This window comes from Bubalus bubalis, chromosome 10, assembly GCF_019923935.1.
Source record: "Bubalus bubalis isolate 160015118507 breed Murrah chromosome 10, NDDB_SH_1, whole genome shotgun sequence".
Lineage (NCBI taxonomy): Eukaryota > Metazoa > Chordata > Mammalia > Artiodactyla > Bovidae > Bubalus > Bubalus bubalis.
This window is the reverse complement of record NC_059166.1, coordinates 96,285,335-96,305,273: the sequence shown is the minus strand read 5'-3', so window position 1 is coordinate 96,305,273 and position 19,939 is coordinate 96,285,335. Positions and strand designations below refer to the sequence as shown.

Below are 19,939 nucleotides of genomic sequence, written 5' to 3'. Positions count from 1 at the left end.
TTACTTCTAAAATATCTATTAATTGCAAAGTAAATATATTATTGAGCAGTATAATTTAGACTGCATAGGTGAAGCAAAACTGTAATTGATTTGTATGCTGTTTTTAATAACATAGATTATTCTAGTGAAATAGAGCAGTCAGTCTCAGAGTGTACATTTTTATTTGTGCATGCATGCAAATGGGGAATAAAAGTACATTGTTGTTTAGGGATTATTTTTGGGGTTTTGATTTCACGATCCAAAAACCAAAATTTTTTTTGGAGCTTGAAGAGAAAGAAATGATGTTCACAAATATAGAACTTATGTATTCATTTAAAAAGAAGTAACTTTAACGGAGTATAGTTGGTGTACAATGTTATATTAGTTTCAAATGTACATCAAAGTGATTCAGTTATACATATATATATAACATACATATGTTATATATATATATATGCACACATTGTAAATATGTATATTCCCATCAACAGTGTAGGAGGGTTCCCTTTTCTCCACAACCTCTCCAGCATTTATTGTAGTTTCTTTCTATATAAGAGTTATTTTCTTCTAAAATTTTGGATCTTCCACAGTATTTTACACAAGGCACAGAATGGTTGAAGTGAAGGATAGAAGGAAATTGGCATATGTCATGTCCTACTGTGTATAAAAAGTGAGCTGTCTTTGGCTTCACTTGATCTTAGCCAAAAGGTTGCTAAGTGATAACTCTCTTTGGCTTAATCCTCATGAAAGGTTATTTACTTTTTACAGATGGTCAAAAGCAAGAGCAATTAAATGACTTGCCAAAGATCACAAAGTAATTGGAAGACCAAATGTATTTGTCTTCATGGCCCAAAGATATCACATTAAACTCCAGTGCATGCTAGTGAGCCTTTGGAACACCTCATTCATTAAAAACATGGAGAGTTGTGTCAAAACTACTAGATGTTATGATCCTGGTACACAGCAGTAAAATGGAAACTTCCTTTCCTTTTGGAGCTTATAGTCTACTGTGGGAGGCAGATAATATATGAATCAATGTAAAACTGAATAATATTACCTGTTAATGTGCTGCATGTTCAGTTTTGTCCAACTCTTTGCCATCCCATGGACCGTAGCTGACCAGGCTCCTCTGTCCATGGAATTCCCCAGGCAAGAATACTGGAGTGGGTTGCTGTTTCCTTCTCCAGGTTACCTGTTAATAGAGCCATAAAAAATAAAAAGTTATATGATAGAGAGGAAATGGGGGAGTTGAACTCTTTAGATGGGGTGGTTCAGGTAGACTGAGCTAAGGAAAGCACAATTTAGCAGATTCAAGGATAAGCGTAGAAAGAATCTTCTAGGTGGAGAGGAAGAGTCCTGTGGTGGAGAGGGAAAACAGTGTGCATCCAACCGGGGGGAGAGTGGATGGTGCTTTAGTCATGACTCACAAACAGGCAGGCACCAGCTACATGAAGACCATCGGGTCGGTGTGGGTTTACTCTAAAAGCACTGGTGAGCCATTGAATTACTCCCAGTATGAGGACAACACAGTCTCATTTACATTTTTCTTTCTTTTAAAAAATTTTTATTTATTTTAGTTCGAGGCTAAATATTTTAAAATATTACAATTTTTAGTGGATTTTGCCATACGCTGACATGAATCAGCCACAGGTGCATATGTGTCCTCCATCCTGAATCCCGTCCCTCTGGGTTGTCCCAGTGCACCGGCTTTGAGTGCCCTGCTTCATGTATCAAACTTGGACTGGTCATGTGTTTCACATATAATATTCATGTTTCAATGCTATTCTCTCAAATCATCCCATCCTCGCCTTCTCCCACAGACTCCAAAAGACTGTTCTATACATCAGTGTCTCTTTTGCTGTCTCACATATAGGGTTATCGTTACCATCTTTCTAAATTCCATTTATATGCATTAGTATACTGTATTGGTGTTTTTCTTTCTGAGTTACTTCACTCTGTTTAATAGGCTCCAGTTTCATCCACCTCATTAGAACAGATTCAAATGCATTCTTTTTAATAGCTGAGTAATATTCCATTGTGTATATGTACCACAGCTTTCTTATCCATTCATCTGCTGATGGACATCTAAGTTGCTTCCATGCCCTGGCTATTATAAACAGTGCTGCAGTGAACATTGGGATACATGTGTCTCTTTCATTTCTGGTTTTCTCAGTATGTATGCCCAGCAGTGGGACTGCTGTCTCCTATGGCAGTTCTAATTCCAGTTTTTGAAGGAATCTCCACACTGTTCTCCAAAGTAGCTGTACTAGTTTGCATTCCCACCAACATTGTAAGAGGGCTCCCTTTTCTCTGCACCCTCTCCAGCATTTATTGTTTGTAGACTTTTTAATAGAAGCCATTCTGTCCTGCGTGAGATGGCACCTCATTGTGGTTTTGATTTCCATTTCTCTGATAATGAGTGATGTTGAGCATCTTTTCATGTGTTTGTTAACCATCTGTTTGTCTTCTTTGGAGAAATGTCTATTTAGTTCTTTGGCCCATTTTTTGATTCACTTCAGTTCAGTTCAGTCACTCAGTCGTGTCTGACTCCTTGCAACCCCATGAATCACAGCACACCAGGCCTCCCTGTCCATCACCAACTTCCAGAGTTCACTCAGACTCATGTCCATCGAGTCAGTGATGCCATCCAGCCATCTCATCCTCTGTCATCCCCTTCTGCTCCTGCCCCCAATCCCTCCCAGCATCAAAGTCTTTTCCAATGAGTCAACTCTTCGCATGAGGTGGCCAAAGTATTGGAGTTTCAGCTTTAGCATCATTCCCTCCAAAGAAATCCCAGGGCTGATCTCCTTCAGAATGGACTGGTTGCATCTCCTTGCAGTCCAAGGGACTCTCAAGAGTCTTCTCCAACACCACAGTTCAAAAGCATCAATTCTTCGGTGCTCAGCTTTCTTCACAGTCCAACTCTCACATCCTTACATGACCACTGGAAAAACCATAGCCTTGACTAGACGAATCTTTGTTGGCAAAGTAATGTTTCTGCTTTTCAATATGCTATCTAGGTTGGTCATAACTTTTCTTCCAAGGAGTAAGCGTCTTTTAATTTCATGGCTGCAGTCACCATCTACAGTGATTTTGGAGCCCAAAAAATAAAGTCTGACACTGTTTCCACTGATTCCCCATCTATTTCCCATGAAGTGATAGGACCAGATGCCATGATCTTCGTTTTCTGAATGTTGAGCTTTAGGCCAACTTTTTCACTCTCCTCTTTCACTTTCATCAAGAGGCTCTTTAGTTCCTCTTCACTTTCTGCCATAAGGGTGGTATCATCTGCATATCTGAGGATATCTTATTGATATTGATATAAGAAATATATTATTCATATTTCTCCTGACAATTTGATTCCAGCTTTTGATTGGGTCTTTCATTTTTCTAGTATTGAGCTGCATGAGCTGCTTGTATATTTTTGAGATGAATTCTTTGTCAGTTGCTTTGTTTGCTATTATTTTCTCCCATTTCAAAGGCTGTCTTTTCATCTCGCTTATAGTTTTCTTCGTTATGCAAAACCTTGTAAATTTAATTAGGTCCCATTTGTTTATTTATTTTCTTTTAGTTCTACTTTTTTGTTGTTTATTTTTATTTTTTTTTATTTTTTAACTTTACAATATTGTATTGGTTTTGCCATATATCAACATGAATCTGACACAGGAGAGGGTGGGATGATTTGGGAGAATGGCATTGAAACACGTATAATACCATTTGTTTATTTTTTATTTTATTTCCATTACTCTGAGAGGTGAGTCATAGAGGATCTTGCTGTGATTTATGTCAGAGTGTTTTGCCTCTGTTTTCCTCTAGGAGTTTTATAGTTTCTGGTCCTACATTTAGATCTTTAATCCATTTTGAGTTTATTTTTGTGCATGGTGTTAGAAAGTGTTCTAGTTTCATTCTTTTATAGGTGGAAGGCAATGGCACCCCACTCCAGTACTCTTGCCTGGAAAACCCCATGGATGGAGGAGCCTGGTGGGCTGCGGTCCATGGGGTCGCGAAGAGTCGGACACGACTGAGTGACTTCACTTTCACTTTTCACTTTCATGCATTGGAGAAAGAAATGGCAACCCACTCCAGTGTTCTTGCCTGGAGAATCCCAGGGACGGGGGAGCCTAGTGGGCCACCGTCTGTGGGGTCGCACAGAGTCGGACACGACTGAAGCAACTTAGCAGCAGCAGCAGACCAGTTTCCCAGCACTGCTTGTTAAAGAGATTGTCTTTTCTCCATTGTATATTTTTGCCTCCTTTGTTAAAGATAAGGTGTCCATATGAGCATGGATTTATCTCTGGATTTTCTATTTTGTTCCATTGATCTATATTTCTGTCTTTGGTCCAGTACCATACTGTCTTGATGACTGTAGCTTTGTAGTATAGTCTGAAGTCAGGCAGCTTGATTCCTCCCGTTCCATTCTTCTTTCTCAAGACTGCTTAGACTAGTCAAAGTGTTTTTTTTTCTTACAAATTATGAATTTATTTTTTCTAGTTCTGTGAAAAATTACCATTGGTAGCTTGATAGGGATTGCATTGAATCTGTAGATTGCTTTGGTTAGTATACTCATTTTCACTATATTGATTCTTCCAATCCATGAACATGATATATTTCTCCATCTGTGTCATCTTTGATTTCTTCTGTCAGTGTTTTATGGTTTTCTATATATACATTTTTTTTTTCTTTAGATAGTTTTATTCCAATGTATTTTTTTCTCTTTATCACAATGGTTATTGGGATAGTTTCCTTAATTTCTCTATTTTCTCATGATTAGTTTATAGGAATGCAAGGGATTTCTGTGTGTTAATTTTATATCCTGCAACTTTACTTTATTCATTGATTAGCTCTAGTAATTTTCTGGTGGTATCTTTAGGCTTTTCTATGTAGATGATCATGTCATCTGCAAACAGTGAGAGTTTTTCAGGTGAGATTCTGGAGGCTTCAAGAGGGATCTGGAATGGAAACAGAGGGAAGAGAGGTGATAAGACACTTGCTAGAGATAATACTGAAAGGAGGTGTTGCTTTATGGTTTTAGGAAGTGAAGGAAAACTGGAACAACCCTTAGGTTTTTATTTGAATATCTGAGTACCTGGCAGCACCTTCTGTGGAGATGAAATGCTTGGCGGCAGAAAATCTAGAGTTTTGATCTAAAACACTGTTTACTAAATGAAAGAGCCACTATGTTGGTCACATCAGATATTTTTTCTTCTATGGTTAAATACAGTGTTTTCTTACATGACCATTCATTTATGAATTGTCTGTGGCACCTTCCACATCTTACTACAAGAGTTAGGTAATTGCAACATAAGTTTGCTGGCCCTCAAAGCTGAAAATGTTTACTTGTTTGGCCCTGTCTAAAAAACTGATTAGCTCTGCAGTAGAGCATGGCTGGAACCTAATTTTAGAGTATGGTTCTCATTTTTCTAAACCAGTGGTGCTTTTCGATAATCTTTATAAAGGCTTTATCTCCTTATAAAGCCAGTCTGTCATTGTTAAGGGCTTCCCAGGTAGCACTCATTCTGAAGAACCCACCTGCCAATGTAGGAGACATAAGAGATGCAGGTTCGATCCCTGGGTTGGGAAGATCCCCTCGAGGAAGGCATGGCAACACACTCCAGTATTCTTGCCTGGAGAATTCCATGGGCAGAGGAACCTGGAAGGCTATAGTCCATGGGGTTGCACAGAGTCAGACACGACTGAAGCAACTTATCACACATGTCATTATTATTCACAGCTACTTTACTATTGTGGTTTGTTTATTTTTTCTTTTTTTGCTCTCCATTTATTTTTGGTACCTTTCCTTGTTTGCTTCTCTTTACCCTCTAAGAGTGAATCTTTCCTATACACATTGCAGCCTCTTTTCTGCCATCTCCTTGATGTCTGCAGAAAAGCCACCTGACCACCAAAGCTTCCTGTATTTAGGAAAGGTCCCTACCCACTCACCATTCTCCCGAAGATCACTTATTGTTACTGACATTTGGTCTGGTTTTGCTTGTCTGTTCCCTGTCTGTCTCTCCTCTGATACCATGCTGGTCACATGAGGGCAGGGGCTTGGATTGTTTTGTTCACTGGTGTATTTCCTTTGCCCAGAACTGTGCTCGGCATGTGGTAGATAATTCAGTTAATATCTGTTGAATGAACTAATCTGTTCATTGTATTCTTTCTTTGGGGGAACTTATCCATGTTTACATTATCAACTATTACTTCTTACTAGAAGACATCCAGTTCATATCTCCTAGTACTAAATTTGATCATGCTGTAGATCTCAGGTCACTTAGTCCAAAATTTCATTTTCAACCTTTTCTTTGATTACTTGTCTACTTAAACCTTTATACTCTATTAAAAATGTTACTCTTTTTCAAGGGCATTGTAGTTTCCCCACCTTGTACCCAGACACTGCTGTTCTGATGCTCCTGGACATCTTGGCTCTCTTCCAGGCTTTGAGTCTGCACTGGCTCATTCTTCTTCCTCTCACTTATGCTTATCCATCAGATCTCAGCTCACGTTCTGCCTCTTCAAAGAGGCCATCTTTGGCAAACTAACCACACGCCACCTCATCGGTTCTTTCTTTCATACCACCTGTCACACCTCAAATCATCCGAATTGTTTCTTCACTTAACAAATGTGTGTTTCCCACTAGACTGCAAGCTTGTTAAAGGCAAAGACTCGGCATCTCTTGCTCACTTGCTAGTTCCTCAGTGGTGGGACAGTTCCTGGAATACTCTCAGGGCTCAAAAGAAGTTTGCTAGAGGAATGAATTTCCAGAGAGAACTCCAGTCCACAGTGATCATTCACTTGTCAAGTCTTGGCACTTGGCAATGCTGTTACTGTTCTGGGGATGGATGATTCACTATCTTGGGAAGCCCTGGGATTCTAGACTTCAGTTGCTGTTTCCTGCCTATATGGGTGCCTGATTCTTACTCCTCTAGTAAGGTTTAAATACCCATAGATCTCAAAACAATACATCACACAGGCATACACACACAATGATGCATACACAAGCATGCCTATTTCTCTGCTTTTGGTTTATTATCATCTGAAGGTCCTTCCCCTGCAAGAATACTGCTCTTCATTTCACAGGTTCAGAGAAGAGAGAAAATTTATTTCCTAAAGCATTTTCTTTATCGATTTGGCTTTAAAATTCAGGTATACATGCAAAAATTTTCTGCATATTTTATTTTCTATTTATGTTAGGAATGAAATAATGAACTACTTGTGTAGAGAAGATCACCATTTATAAGTGCCTCTTTATAAAAGTACACAAAACATACCCTTTTTAAAAACTGAAATAGAACTGATATAATCAGCTTAAAATTTCCCTCATTAAATTTTGCATAGCATAGAAAGAAAACGGCAGTCAGAACATGCAGTAGTTAACAGAAAAAGTACAGAAATTAAGATGCTTTTACAATATATTTCTCTTTAAAGAAAGATTATAATATTTAACAATAGCTTCTCCAACATTTGTCTGCAACAGGGGTAGGCAAACCTTCTCTGCAAAGGGCCAGGTACTAAATATTTCAGGTTTCGTGAACAGTACAGTCTCTGCTATAACTGTCCAAGTGTATTACTGTGGCCTGAGAGCAGCCGTAGGCGTCACGTGGATGAATGGTATTTATTTGGGGCTGTATTCCAATAAAACTTAATTTGTGAACACTGAGATTTGAATTTTATTTAATTTTCACGTGCCAAGAAATAGGATTATTCTTTTGATTATTTCAACTACTTAAATGTCTGAAAACCATTTTTAGCTCACAGATCATACACAAATAGCTGCGAGGTCAGATCCAGCCTGTGGGCTGTAGTCTGCCAGCCCCTAGTTAAGAGAGTTCAGCTTGAACAAGGTGATGTGTTTGTCTGGCTGGGGGTGACCATGTGTATCAGCAGGAATACATGCCGAGTAGTAGTATCTGAGAGGAAGCTGAGGGGAACCTCTGCAGAGATCACTGAAGTTCGGCCAGAAGTTCAAAAGCAGAAATCAGAAAAGTGCCCTGCAGTGCAGAGACTCCCAGGCTTTGAAATGGCTAATGGATTAAAAAATAGAATCTGAAGCTGATAATCCACAATTAATTTACAAGCTTTTTGATTTTAATGCCAGAAAGGAATATACAAAATGGTTAATTAAAGTTTCAATATATATACAGCAGGTCATTAGAAAGTTGAATACGATCTTTGACTTGCCACTTTCTCAGCTGCCTGTTGAGTTTGTCTATTTCTAAATATCAGAGAGTCCTGCATTCTCTCTTAAAACAAGGCAGTGAACTCTCTAATAGGAAGGATGTTTCTCACCTAAATCTCTGTGTGCTGCTATGGGATGTGGGGTTGTTACTCCCTGTAGCAGGGACGGTGGAGGCCGAACTGATTGATGCTCTCGGCGCTCAGCACCCTCTCCTTGCAGACGCCCCGCCCACCAGCTCTGTTTCCCAGGAAACGGAAGCTGCAGTGTGCTCCAGGGTTGCCTGTTCTTTCCCCAAGACCCTTAATGCTCCAGTCCCAGCCTTTAGGAAGGAGACAGCATAAATGAGGGAAGTTGGATGGGGAGAAGGGAAACCAAAAAATCTGTCTGTTTGAATGTCTGTTTCCTATAAACACTGTTGAAGAAACCTGAAATGTGATTGTTCATGAAGATATTAGAACATGAAGATTATGATGGATGAATTAAACTATGTGTGTGTATAGTTTATGCATCCCCTTTTGCTAACTACAGTTCTTGCATCCCCTTTTTCTAACCACAGTTCTTCAGTGATATCTAGTTTTGATCTTCTGTTGGGCAAATAAGATAGTTTTATTTCCTCTAATTGAATCATTATGTCTGTCTTTTGTATTTAGCACAAAAATATTAGAGTAAGGCAAAGTAAATTTGCTGTTATGTGTTAGGTACAAACTGCACCACACAGCACAAAATCCTGTGCTTCTGAGTAGGCAAACCGAGATTTGAATCATAATGTGACCACTTAGAGCCCTCTTCCTCATTTAAACTGAAAGCACAGACAATAACAATAAGGATACTGATAACACCAGTACCTCTTAGGGTTGTTTTAAATATTAAATAGTGTATCATGTTTAAGGCATCTGAGCCAAATGCTGTACTAGGAACAGGGCCTAACACAGAGGAACTACATAATAAATATTAATGCATGCTGAATCAGTTAAGGAACAGTGGCAAGTGCCAAGACCATGGCGAGTGTGCAATAAAAGTCAGCTGTCCTTCCCTTCTCTCCCAAATACCCTCAGTATTTTGCAAGCCACTCAGCATTGCCATAGAAGTATAAAAGCAATGGCTTCTTAAGCTGCTAAGTGCCACAGAAGTCACACTACATATAGGCTCTGCTCAGCTCCCATGTGCTTGCTATGGGCTCCTGAGCAAAACTGAGTCATGTTCTTTTTTCTTAATTTATTTTATTGAAGTACCGTTGATTTTTCAGTCTTGTGTTAATTTCTGCCATATAAAAGGTGGTCCAGTTATATATATATATATATATACATTTTCTTTTCATATTTTTTCCATTATGGTTGCTACTAATGCTAAGTCACTTCAGTCGTGTCCAACTCTGTGTGACCCCACAGACAGCAGCCCACCAGGCTCCCCCGTCCCTGGGATTCTCCAGGCAAGAACACTGGAGTGGGTTGCCATTTCCTTCTCCAGTGCATGAAAGGGAAAAGTGAAAGTGAAGTCACTCAGTCGTGTCCGACTCTTAGCGACCCCGTGGACTGCAGCCTACCAGGCTCCTTCGTCCATGGGATTTTCCAGGCAAGAGTACTAGAGTGGGGTGCCATTGTTGAGTTGCTTTCTAACACACTTATGAAATGCACCACTCCCTCCATCCCAAGTGTTATGTACAGGACTTTGTGCAGGTAGCCATCCAGTAATGTTGAGTGATGTTTTCCACAAGCACTTTCATTTGGATAACTGGCCAATTTTCTAATACTAGTGAGTCAGGATCCAGTTTGTAAGTTGTCCCCTCTTAATCGACATGAAATACAGTGTGAATTTTAAATATATTGGAAGCATCAATAGTAGAAGGCAGTGAGAAAGACAGCTTTTAGGGCATCCCATAAAGAGCTTCTGTATGCCCCTCCGCTTGTGTTTATGATTATGCCGTGCCTTCCCTGGGGAGTTTCCTCTACTTATTACAGGATGTGGGTCATTGAATTCAGCACTTAGGTCACTGCCTAAAAGTAGTGCTTTTCAAGTTCTTTGTGCGGGCAGTGGCCATGACTGCAACAGAAATACTGAATTTGTCATCCACAACATAGTCATTTCCCTTCTCAATGGAGGAGATAGATTTTTAACGTGACTGACCTTGTGTAACCAAATAACCAGAGAAGGCAGTGCCTTGCCTCTGTCAGAAGCTACTAGAATAAAGGAATGAAGGAAGGGAGAAAGAAAGGGATGAATGGAGGAGGGAAAGAAGGGAAAGGATGAACTTAAAGGGAACTGTTAGTCACTCCTGAGGTGGTACATTAAAGTTGATGCATTAAAGTACTGAAGAATGACCTGTATTTATTTTAAGTGCAATTCCTGCCTTTGGTCTGAATATATTCCACATTAAGTTTTGACTGTGTAATTTCATGCCTAAGGTCACTGAAGGACAACCAAAAAGGAATGTTTAATGCAAAATTCAAATGCTTTATCATCCTATGGATGTACGATGAGGTAGTTCCCTAGTTCCCTTGGAAGTAATTATGAGGAAACCTACTAGAATAGCCAACAGTTCCCTAGGACCACTCATGCTTCAGGTACTGATTCGGCACCCAGCTCTCACTGCTTGACATATAGTTATTTATTTCATCCTCCAACATTCCAATGAGATAGATAATATTATTATTCTCATGGTACAGAAGAGGAAATGGAGGCACAGAGAGGTTAGATAGTTTGCCCTGGGTCACACAGCATATAAAATGAACTTGAAATTTATCCTCTAAAATGAGACTTTTGAAAGTGATAGGCGGTGTTAATCATAATCGTATAAAATAACAGAAATGAACTGGGACTGGCCCTAAAAGTCCAGGACATCATAGTTAGCCTAAAATATCCAGAATTTGAATCCAGGCCCAGATCCAGAGTCTACACTTATTTGACTCTAGTAAACTGCCCCTTTCCTCCGCTGGCTCTCATTTGCCCATTCTGTTCATTCCTGCAGCATTTATCTGTACACTTCAGTCCCTAACATTTTCTTTCCAGGTGCCTTATTTTTGCTCATTGTGTATTTTTTTCAATTGAAGTTTAGTTGATTTACAATGTTGTGTTAGTGTCAGGTATACAACCAAGTAATTCATATATATGTGTGTGTATATATGTATATAATTTTTCAGATTCTTTCCCCTTATAGGTCTTTGCTGTTTATCTAGTTTATATATATGTATTTGTGATCCCATGAACTGTTGCCCACCAGACTCTTCTGTCCATGGTATTTTCCTGGCAAGAAACTGGAGTGGGTTGCCATTTCCTCTTCCTAGGGATCCTCCCCACCCAGGGATCAAACTCATGTCTCCTGTGTCTTCTGTATTGGCAGGCAGATTCTTTACCATTGAGCCATCTAGGCAGACCCCTGTTTTATATGTTCAGTTCAGTTGCTCAGTTGTGTCCGGCTCTTTGCAACACCATTAATTGCAGCAAGCCAAGCCTCCCTGTCCATCACCAACTCCCAGAGTTCACTCAGACTCATGTCCATCGAGTCAGTGATGCCATCCAGCCATCTCATCCTCTATCATCCCCTTCTCCTGCCCCCAATCCCTCCCAGCATCAGAGTCTTTTCCAGTGAGTCAACTCTTCTCATGAGGTGGCCAAAGTACTGTAGTTTGAGCTTCAGCATCATTCCTTCCAAAGAACACCCAGGACCGATCTCCTTTAGGATGGACTGGGTGGATCTCCTTGCAGTCCAAGGGACTCTCAAGAGTCTTCTCCAACACCACAGTTCAAAAGCATCAATTCTTTGGTGCTTAGCTTTCTTCACAGTCCAACTCTCACATCAATACATGACCACTGGAAAAACCATAGCCTTGACTAGACAGACCTTTGTTGGCAAATGCTATCTAGGTTGGTCATAACTTTCCTTCCAAGGAGTAAGCGTCTTTTAATTTCATGGCTGTAGTCACCATCTGCAGTGATTTTGGAGCCCCAAAAAATAAAGTCTGACACTGTTTCCACTGATTCCCCATCTATTTCCCATGAATTGATGGGACTGGATGCCATGATCTTAGTTTTCTAAATGTTGAGCTTTAAGCCAACTTTTTCATTCTCCCCTTTCACTTTCATCAAGAGGCTCTTTAGTTCCTCTTCACTTTCTGCCATAAGGGTGGAGTCATCTGCATATCTGTGGTTATTGATATTTCTCCCGGCAGTCTTGATTCCAGCTTGTGCTTCTTCCAGCCCAGTGTTTCTCATGATGTACTCTGCATATAAGCTGAATTAGCAGGGTGACAATATACAGCCTTGACGTACTGCTTTTCCTATTTGGAACCAGTCTGTTGTTCCGTGTCCAGTTCTAACTGTTGCTTCCTGACCTGCATATAGGTTTCTCAAGAGGCAAGTCAGGTGGTCTGGTATTCCCATCTCTTTCAGAATTTTCCACCGTTTATTGTGATCCACACAGTCAAAGGCTTTGGCATAGTCAATAAAGCAGAAATAGATGTTTTCCTGGAACTCTCCTGCTTTTTCGAGGATCCAGCGGATGTCAGCAATTTGATCTCTGGTTCCTCTGCCTTTTCTAAAACCAGCTTGAACATCTGGAAGTTCACAGTTCACATATTGCTGAAGCCTGTCTTGGAGAATTTTGAGCATTACTTTACTGGTGTGTGAGATGAGTGCAATTGTGTGGTAGTTTGAGCATTCTTTGGCATTGCCTTTCTTTGGGATCAAAATGAAAACTGACCTTTTCCAGTCCTGTGGCCACTGCTGAGTTTTCCAAATTTGCTGGCATATTGATGTGTATATGTTAAGCCCAAGCCTCTAATTTATTCCTTTTTTTTTTTTTCTTATTCATAATGCAGCTGATTCAACTTGTAGTGGACCATACACATTACAAGGATGAATCAGACAGAATCCCCATCGTCCAGGACCTCAGTCAATAAGGACAAAGGGCTAAAACATCATGATTTTTCTTAGGAACAAGTTAGAGGCACCCTATCTGCTTTGATGAACCAAAGGAGAACTTAGTGGTTACAAAAAAAAAAAAAAAAAAGAAACCAAAAACAAAAACAGAAGAATGACTCATGTGCTTTTAGATCCTTTGTATAAATTCCCTTATGCTTTCTGATGGGCAAAAATCTATACCAAACCCGAACCCTCTGAGAACTTGGCCAGTAACAGACATGGTGCTCTCAGAGGGTTTTATGCTGTATTCCAAATGCAGAATGAAAGCAGTGAACATGCAGAATGAAAGGCAGCTGGGTTTGCTCCAAGGCTTATCCATGGTGAGTCACCTATTTTTATTACATGAGAAATAAGTTCTAGTGTTGTAATGAAGACATGATACAGTGAATTTAGGCTAATTCTTGGAGCATTCAAGACTCGCCTATGTGTTCAGGGATATTATGTCCTTTGAGATTTTTTTCTAACCACTTTAACCTTCTGTAAGAAACATATTTTCTCAGTTTTTGAGGAAAGACACGATATTATTTGAATCCTCACGACTGGATTTTATGCAGCAACTTATGGAAGCAAAGCATGCAGGTTGTGCCCTCATGCTCTGCACTGATGCTCTTTGGCAGCACTAGACACGTATATACTCTAGACATGTCTTAGGACATCATTGACTATAGTTGATTTACAATGTCATGTTAGTTTCAGGTATACAACACTGTGAGTCAAATATATATTAGTATATACATATATATATATATATGTATCTTTTTCAGATTATTTTCCTTATCAGTTATTATAAAATATTGAATATAGCTCCCAGTCCTTGTGGAGTATCTATTAGTATTTTATGCCTGTTAATCCCAACTGCCTAGTTTATCCTTCCCCCACCTCTATCCCCTTTGATAACTGTCACTTTGTTTTCTATGTCGGTGAATCTATTTCTGGTTTGTAAAAATAAGTTAATTTGTGTTATTTTTTAGATTCCACATTTAAGTGATATCATATAGTATTTGTCTTTGTCTGACTTAGTATGATGATCTTTAGGTCCATCCATGTTGCTGCAATGGCATTATTTTATTCTTTTTTATAGCTGAGTAATATCGCATTGTACAAATGTGCCACGTTTTCTTTATCCATGGGCATATAAGATGTTTCTGGGTCTTGACTGTTGTGAATAGTGCTGCTGTGACACTGGGGTGCATGTATCTTTTCAAACTATGGTTTTCTCTGGATATATATAAGGCATTTGTTTTTAATCTTACCTCTTTTGAGCTCCCTAGTTCCCTAAAGACTAATTGCATTTAAATTTTACATGAAGGTTTTAGAGAAACTTAGTGAAAAAGGGAAGGAATTGAGGACTGGGTTGGTCCAAGTGTCTGTTACAGGGACTGAAAAAAGGAAAAAATAAAAGTCATCCTTAAATCATTTTTGTTGTATGCAAATAGGCTTTCTTGTTAATCACGGCACCATCATAAAGAACAACAGGGTCACCTTAAGCATCTTCCTACGTAGGTTTAAGGTAAAAATGTGCACATTTAAATACTGCATATTTTAAAGAACTTGTATACTGGTAATTGAGGCTGTATTTGAATCTTGTCAGTTTATGAAGTCATATCTCTTTTTATAATGTATTTATCTAAAATGCCATCTTACTTTATGAACTGCATTTCTATAAAATTAATGAATACATATTTGTTTTTATACACTTCCTATGTGCAATACTGCACAATTTAAAGGACTTCTTACAGAAGTTAGATAAGTGATTCTAAGTGATTTTTGTATCCCTTTAGTCTAGAATCAGTAGTCAATTAAATCTACATGGTTGTCATTTAACACCCAGTGTACCTCCAACTGAAGAATGAATGCACTTCATAAAGTGAGATGCATGCATGTATAATTATCTCATTTTTATATATTTAAGAGTAATGTATTGAACCCGCATTTGTGCAGGATAAAGTGATATACAACTGATACAGAATAAGCTTCTTCCATATGACATCTATTTCTTTTTGATTGTTTATTTTTTCTGTTTTGTTTTCTTTTCAATGTATATAGAAGCCATAGGCATTATTAGACTTCAGAATCCAACAGTTTATCTCTTGTTTTCCTTTATAATAGAAACCAGAAATCAGAAAAGGCTTTATTATTTTTCATCAGTTTTTAGACCAGTGAAGTGAAATAAATTTCCTCTCAACACCAAGACAACCAAAGTTAGAATCAAGGAATTTGGAAGTAGATGCACTTAGCTTTGCATCTTGGATGAGGCCTGGAAGTCCGTTAAGAAAGACCATGCTGCCAGTGTGCTGGCCTGTCATGTACATGCACTGGAGTCTTTGGACCCTTTAGGACAGATAAACTGGGTTGGCTTGTGGAGCATAAAGACTATGTTGTTTGAATTATTAAAGAGACTAAAATAATTAGAGATGCTATCCCAAAACAGCATTTCACATCCATAACAATGTATGTTACCCGGCACCCTTTTCCTTCAACATTTAGTTACAAAATCCTTTTTTAGCGTTATTATGTCAAATTACAAGCCAAATGAAATTCTATTCTGTTCTGATAATGGATGTGTGTAATAGTCTGAAAGAGCTTTCATAAAGTATAGTAATATATAACCAATTTAATTTGCAACTAAGCCAGTGGTGAAGTAATATGTTTACACAACTAATATTGTTAAATTCATAATTTTCATTCTCTCTTGTTTAAATTACAAGTTTCTTTCGAATGAAATACATTTATGAGGAGCCTAATGGTTTCTTACTATGGCTTTTCTGTTGTGATAGCTTTTAGGGTTTCCCCACTATCTTTCCATTTAAATCATACATAGGACATCTGAAACTTTAATGTAAGTCAAGTATAGACCTAAGTTAAAGTTACAAATTAAGTAATCATTGAAAATATATATAATCAATAAGTGCTTGAATATTTACTATCATAGTTTTGTTACATATAGTTATATATTGATGTATATATATGTATAATAAAATATATATTAAGGCATAGCTCAGTTGGTAAAGAATCTGCCTACCATACAGGACACCTGGGTTCAATTCCTTGGTTGGGAACATCCCCTGGAGAAGGAAATGGCAACCCACTCCAGTATTCTTGCCTGAAGAATCCTATGGACAGAGGAGCCTGGCAGGGTCGCAAGAGTCGGACACAACTTAGCGACTAAACCACCACCACCAGCCAACCAAGGCATTAGCAAACATATTATTCATTGAGTAAACACAGAATTCTTTTTTCACATATTTATTACATTTATTACCTTCAATTATGGGTGTACATTTTAAGAACTGTTTGTTATTGCTATTCTACTTGTTAAATAATTCTGCATATTGTATTGTCTCTGTGGTTTTGGCATTGGTGCTTGGTTATTTGAATTCTGACAGTTCTGTCTCCCAGAGCAATATGCTTGTTTTTCATGTTCATGATACCCAATCCAATCCGTGAAATAATTGTTCCAATGGCAGTGTTCAGAGGTGAGCACAGAAAACTTGTTCTGAAGACAAAGTACAGATTTAAATGAAAATGTCAGTCTGTGAGTCAAGTGTGTTAATCAAAATATTTAACAAAAAATATGGCATGGGCTTCTAACCATTAGAATGGAGGCCCATCCTAAACAACCAGTATGTCTGCACATTTTGTGCTCTGAATGTGCACCACTGAACATCATTGTATGATCCCCGCTGAGAGCAACAGAAACCAAATTAATAAGAAAAACAGTCACAGCCTTAATGAGCATCATCTAATATGGAGGAATAAGTATGTATGTTTTATAGCTCTGATAAACATAATTTGGGCTAGAAATTTTCTTTTGACTATACTGAAAGGTTTAATTTGGTCAATTTTGATAACACTGAAAGATTTTAGGTAACATCATTGCTTCTTTTTTAATAGTGGCTAGCATTCAGAAGCTTCCTGCAGCCTCTGTTCTAACAGACATCAACTTCCCAATGAAAGGACGGAAGGGGATGGTTGACTGGGCAAGAAACTCAGAAGACAGGGTGGTCATTCCAAAAAGCATCTTCACTCCTGTGTCATCAAAAGGTAAATATATGAAACGATTTAGGCCTTGAGCAAAAAATATACGAGTTCAATGCTACACTACCAATTTAGTCTGTAATCATGACCTTACAGTCATTTTGTTACTATAGAAAACTCAATTTGGTGTCGCCTAAAATCTTAATTTACTTGAGTAAAAGATCTATTAAAATGTGTAAAAAAAAAAAAAAATACAAGTGCAAATTGTAGACCTGCTGATGACATGGTCAGATTTTCAGTGTTAACAGTCCCCCCCCAGTGTAAAGCATGCAGCACACTATTTTAAGTTTAGGTATTGAAATAGGTTGTGTTTTCTAGTCCATTAAAAATAAATTATTTCTGCCTCACTTAAAAAAATTGATACATAAAAGCCAATCTAAGAAAAGAATTGAGTTTTAAGACCATCTTAGGTAGCCTCTTAAACTGAATGGCCCTTTTCAGTAGTGACCCTGGGGTCTCACTTCTTACCTTGGAGGTCTGACATTTTAACCGAGAGCTCCAAAGAGCATAGGCTGTCTCCCCACATCACCTGGAATTTAAGCTCTTTTGCTAAAACTACAGTCACTTCTTGTCTCAGCTTGAAGGAAGGTTGCTTCATGACACAAAACCCACTGAAAACATATCTTCTGGGTCATGATTGACCCATACAGTGTGTGGGCTCAATTGCCCGGCATGGTTAAGAAGGCATTTCTTATTCCTGACTTTGCATCGGTAAATACTGGAATCCCCTTGTAATTAGGAGATTAAAAGTTTTATAGGACATAGTATTTTTCTTGCTGTTTTGCTAATATGTTTAAATTTTATTCTTTCTAGAATTAGATGAATCATCGGTCTTTGTTCTTGGAGCAGTCCTGTACAAAAACTTAGATCTAATTTTGCCCACTCTGAGGTAAGCTACAAAGTAATAAGCTGTTGTAATCTCTGTAAATTATTCCAAAAATGTGATTATAGCTCATTCTATGAAAATAGTCAAACAAGCTTTGGTAATACAAAGGGCTTTTCTTAAATGAAATAGAAAATACCAATTTAATGAACAGCTTATTAGCATATCATGGCATTGCAAAACAAGTAGGAAAGACAATTTTGGTTCCTGATTATAGCCCTGTAATTCTGACTTGCCTTGACTGAGGGAAAAAAAGTAAGAAAAAGAAAACCTCAAGGCTCCATAATAGAATGGATCATTTTAGAATTAATCTGTCTTCTTGCTTTATTTGTACTTAATGTTACTGTTTACCAGCATGACATGAAATTAAAACAGTGTCATGATGGCTGAGAACACACGTTTTGTTCACTGGCACAAGATCTCAATTTGCTTCTAAATAAATATCCAATTACAGTTACATTAAGAAAGAATGCTGTTGTTCAATTAGAGGAGTAATTTTGGAAGAAATCCATTGATTTCTTTCCTCCCAGACATTAAAAAGAAACAATTACAAATAGTAATTCTACCAACATTAATTTATTTGTTCTGCTGTCTTAACTGGTTTATCAGATCGATAAAGAATCCGCCTGCAATGCAGGAGACCCCGGTTTGATTCCTGGGTCTGGAAGATCCGCTGGCGAAGGGATAGGCTACCCGCTCCAGTATTCTTGGGCTGCTCATGTGGCTCAGCTGGTAAAGAATCCGCCAGCAATGCGGGAGACCTGGGTTCAATCCCTGGGTTGGGAAGATATCCTGGAGAAGGGAAAGGCTACCCACTCTAGTATTCTAGCCTGGAGAATCCCATGGACTGAGTCGGAAAGAGTCGGACACAACTGAACGAATTTCACTTTCACTTCACTTTCACAGAAAAAAAAGAAACAAAAACATGGGCTCCCCAGGTGGTGCAGTGGTAAAGAATTCACCTGCTGTGTAGGAGATGCAAGAGACGCGGGCTCAGTCCCTGGGTCAGGAAGATCCCCTGGAGGAGGGCACGGCAACCCACTCCAGTATTCTTGCCTGGAAAATCCCCATGGACAGAGGAGCCTGGTGGGCTACAGTCCATGGGGTCGCAAAGAGTCTGACAGGACTGAACTACTGAGCACTCACGCACACGGAAAGCAAGGTGTCCATCTGTCTGGATGATGCTGTCCTCACTCTTGATGACCTGTTTCCTCCAGCAGAGCTCGCAGTGGAGAACTGAGACAAAACTGTATTTCAGTTAAATACAGCCCCAGGGCTGTGAGCACTTCCTCACTCCCATCTGAGTAAAGCACTAAGTTTTTTGAGGGGAGAGACTGCAAATTAATGTGTACATTATACCAGGGGTATAACAAATGGGCTAATAAATAAAAACAATTAGAGTTCAGTCCAGTAGGAATAGACCTCCCAAGAAAGAAACAGTTGCAGTGACTGCAAGATTATTTGGAGAAAATCTATGTGGAGCAAATTGATAGAGTTGGTGTGTCATCCAAGGGGAGGTTTCAACCACAGAGACAACTCAGAAATCTAGCTTTCTTTAACTCTGTTCTTCTCTGGATGGAAATTGGGCTTCCTGAATTTAAATAGGTTTGTGGTTCATTTGGTTCTGCTAATACCTCTTCAAAGCTAATTCTTTCACTTTCAGTTTTTCCACGGGTTTTATTAAAACACATTGGTCTGTACAGTTACTCACAGCTAAAACTAATATGGAGTTACGCTGCCTCTATCTCTGTGTATGATATTTATTTGAGGAGAAAGTTAAAAGATGCTCAAAGTTAGCCCCTTATTTCCATTGGCAGTTTGTTTGTATAAACCTAATCTTGCAAGAATTCTAGATTAGGCACTAACTCAAAATCAGTTGATTTGGGTTTTAATTTCAGTTGAACATAACAAGAAATTTATAAGCTTTTCAGTCACTCAGTCATCAT

General features: G+C 38.6%; 1 protein-coding gene across 3 annotated transcripts in view; it reads left to right on the top strand.

The window, feature by feature from the left end:
* The window catches only part of ADGRB3 (adhesion G protein-coupled receptor B3), an 884,190-nt gene that overhangs the window by 463,813 nt on the left and 400,438 nt on the right, over nucleotides 1–19,939 (top strand). For all 3 annotated transcript variants that reach the window (XM_044924546.2, XM_006078271.4, XM_006078270.4), the window contains exons 14-15: nucleotides 16,967–17,116; nucleotides 17,924–17,999. In XM_044924546.2, the coding sequence (XP_044780481.2) occupies nucleotides 16,967–17,116; nucleotides 17,924–17,999 (226 nt within the window). The remainder of the gene's footprint in view (nucleotides 1–16,966; nucleotides 17,117–17,923; nucleotides 18,000–19,939) is intronic.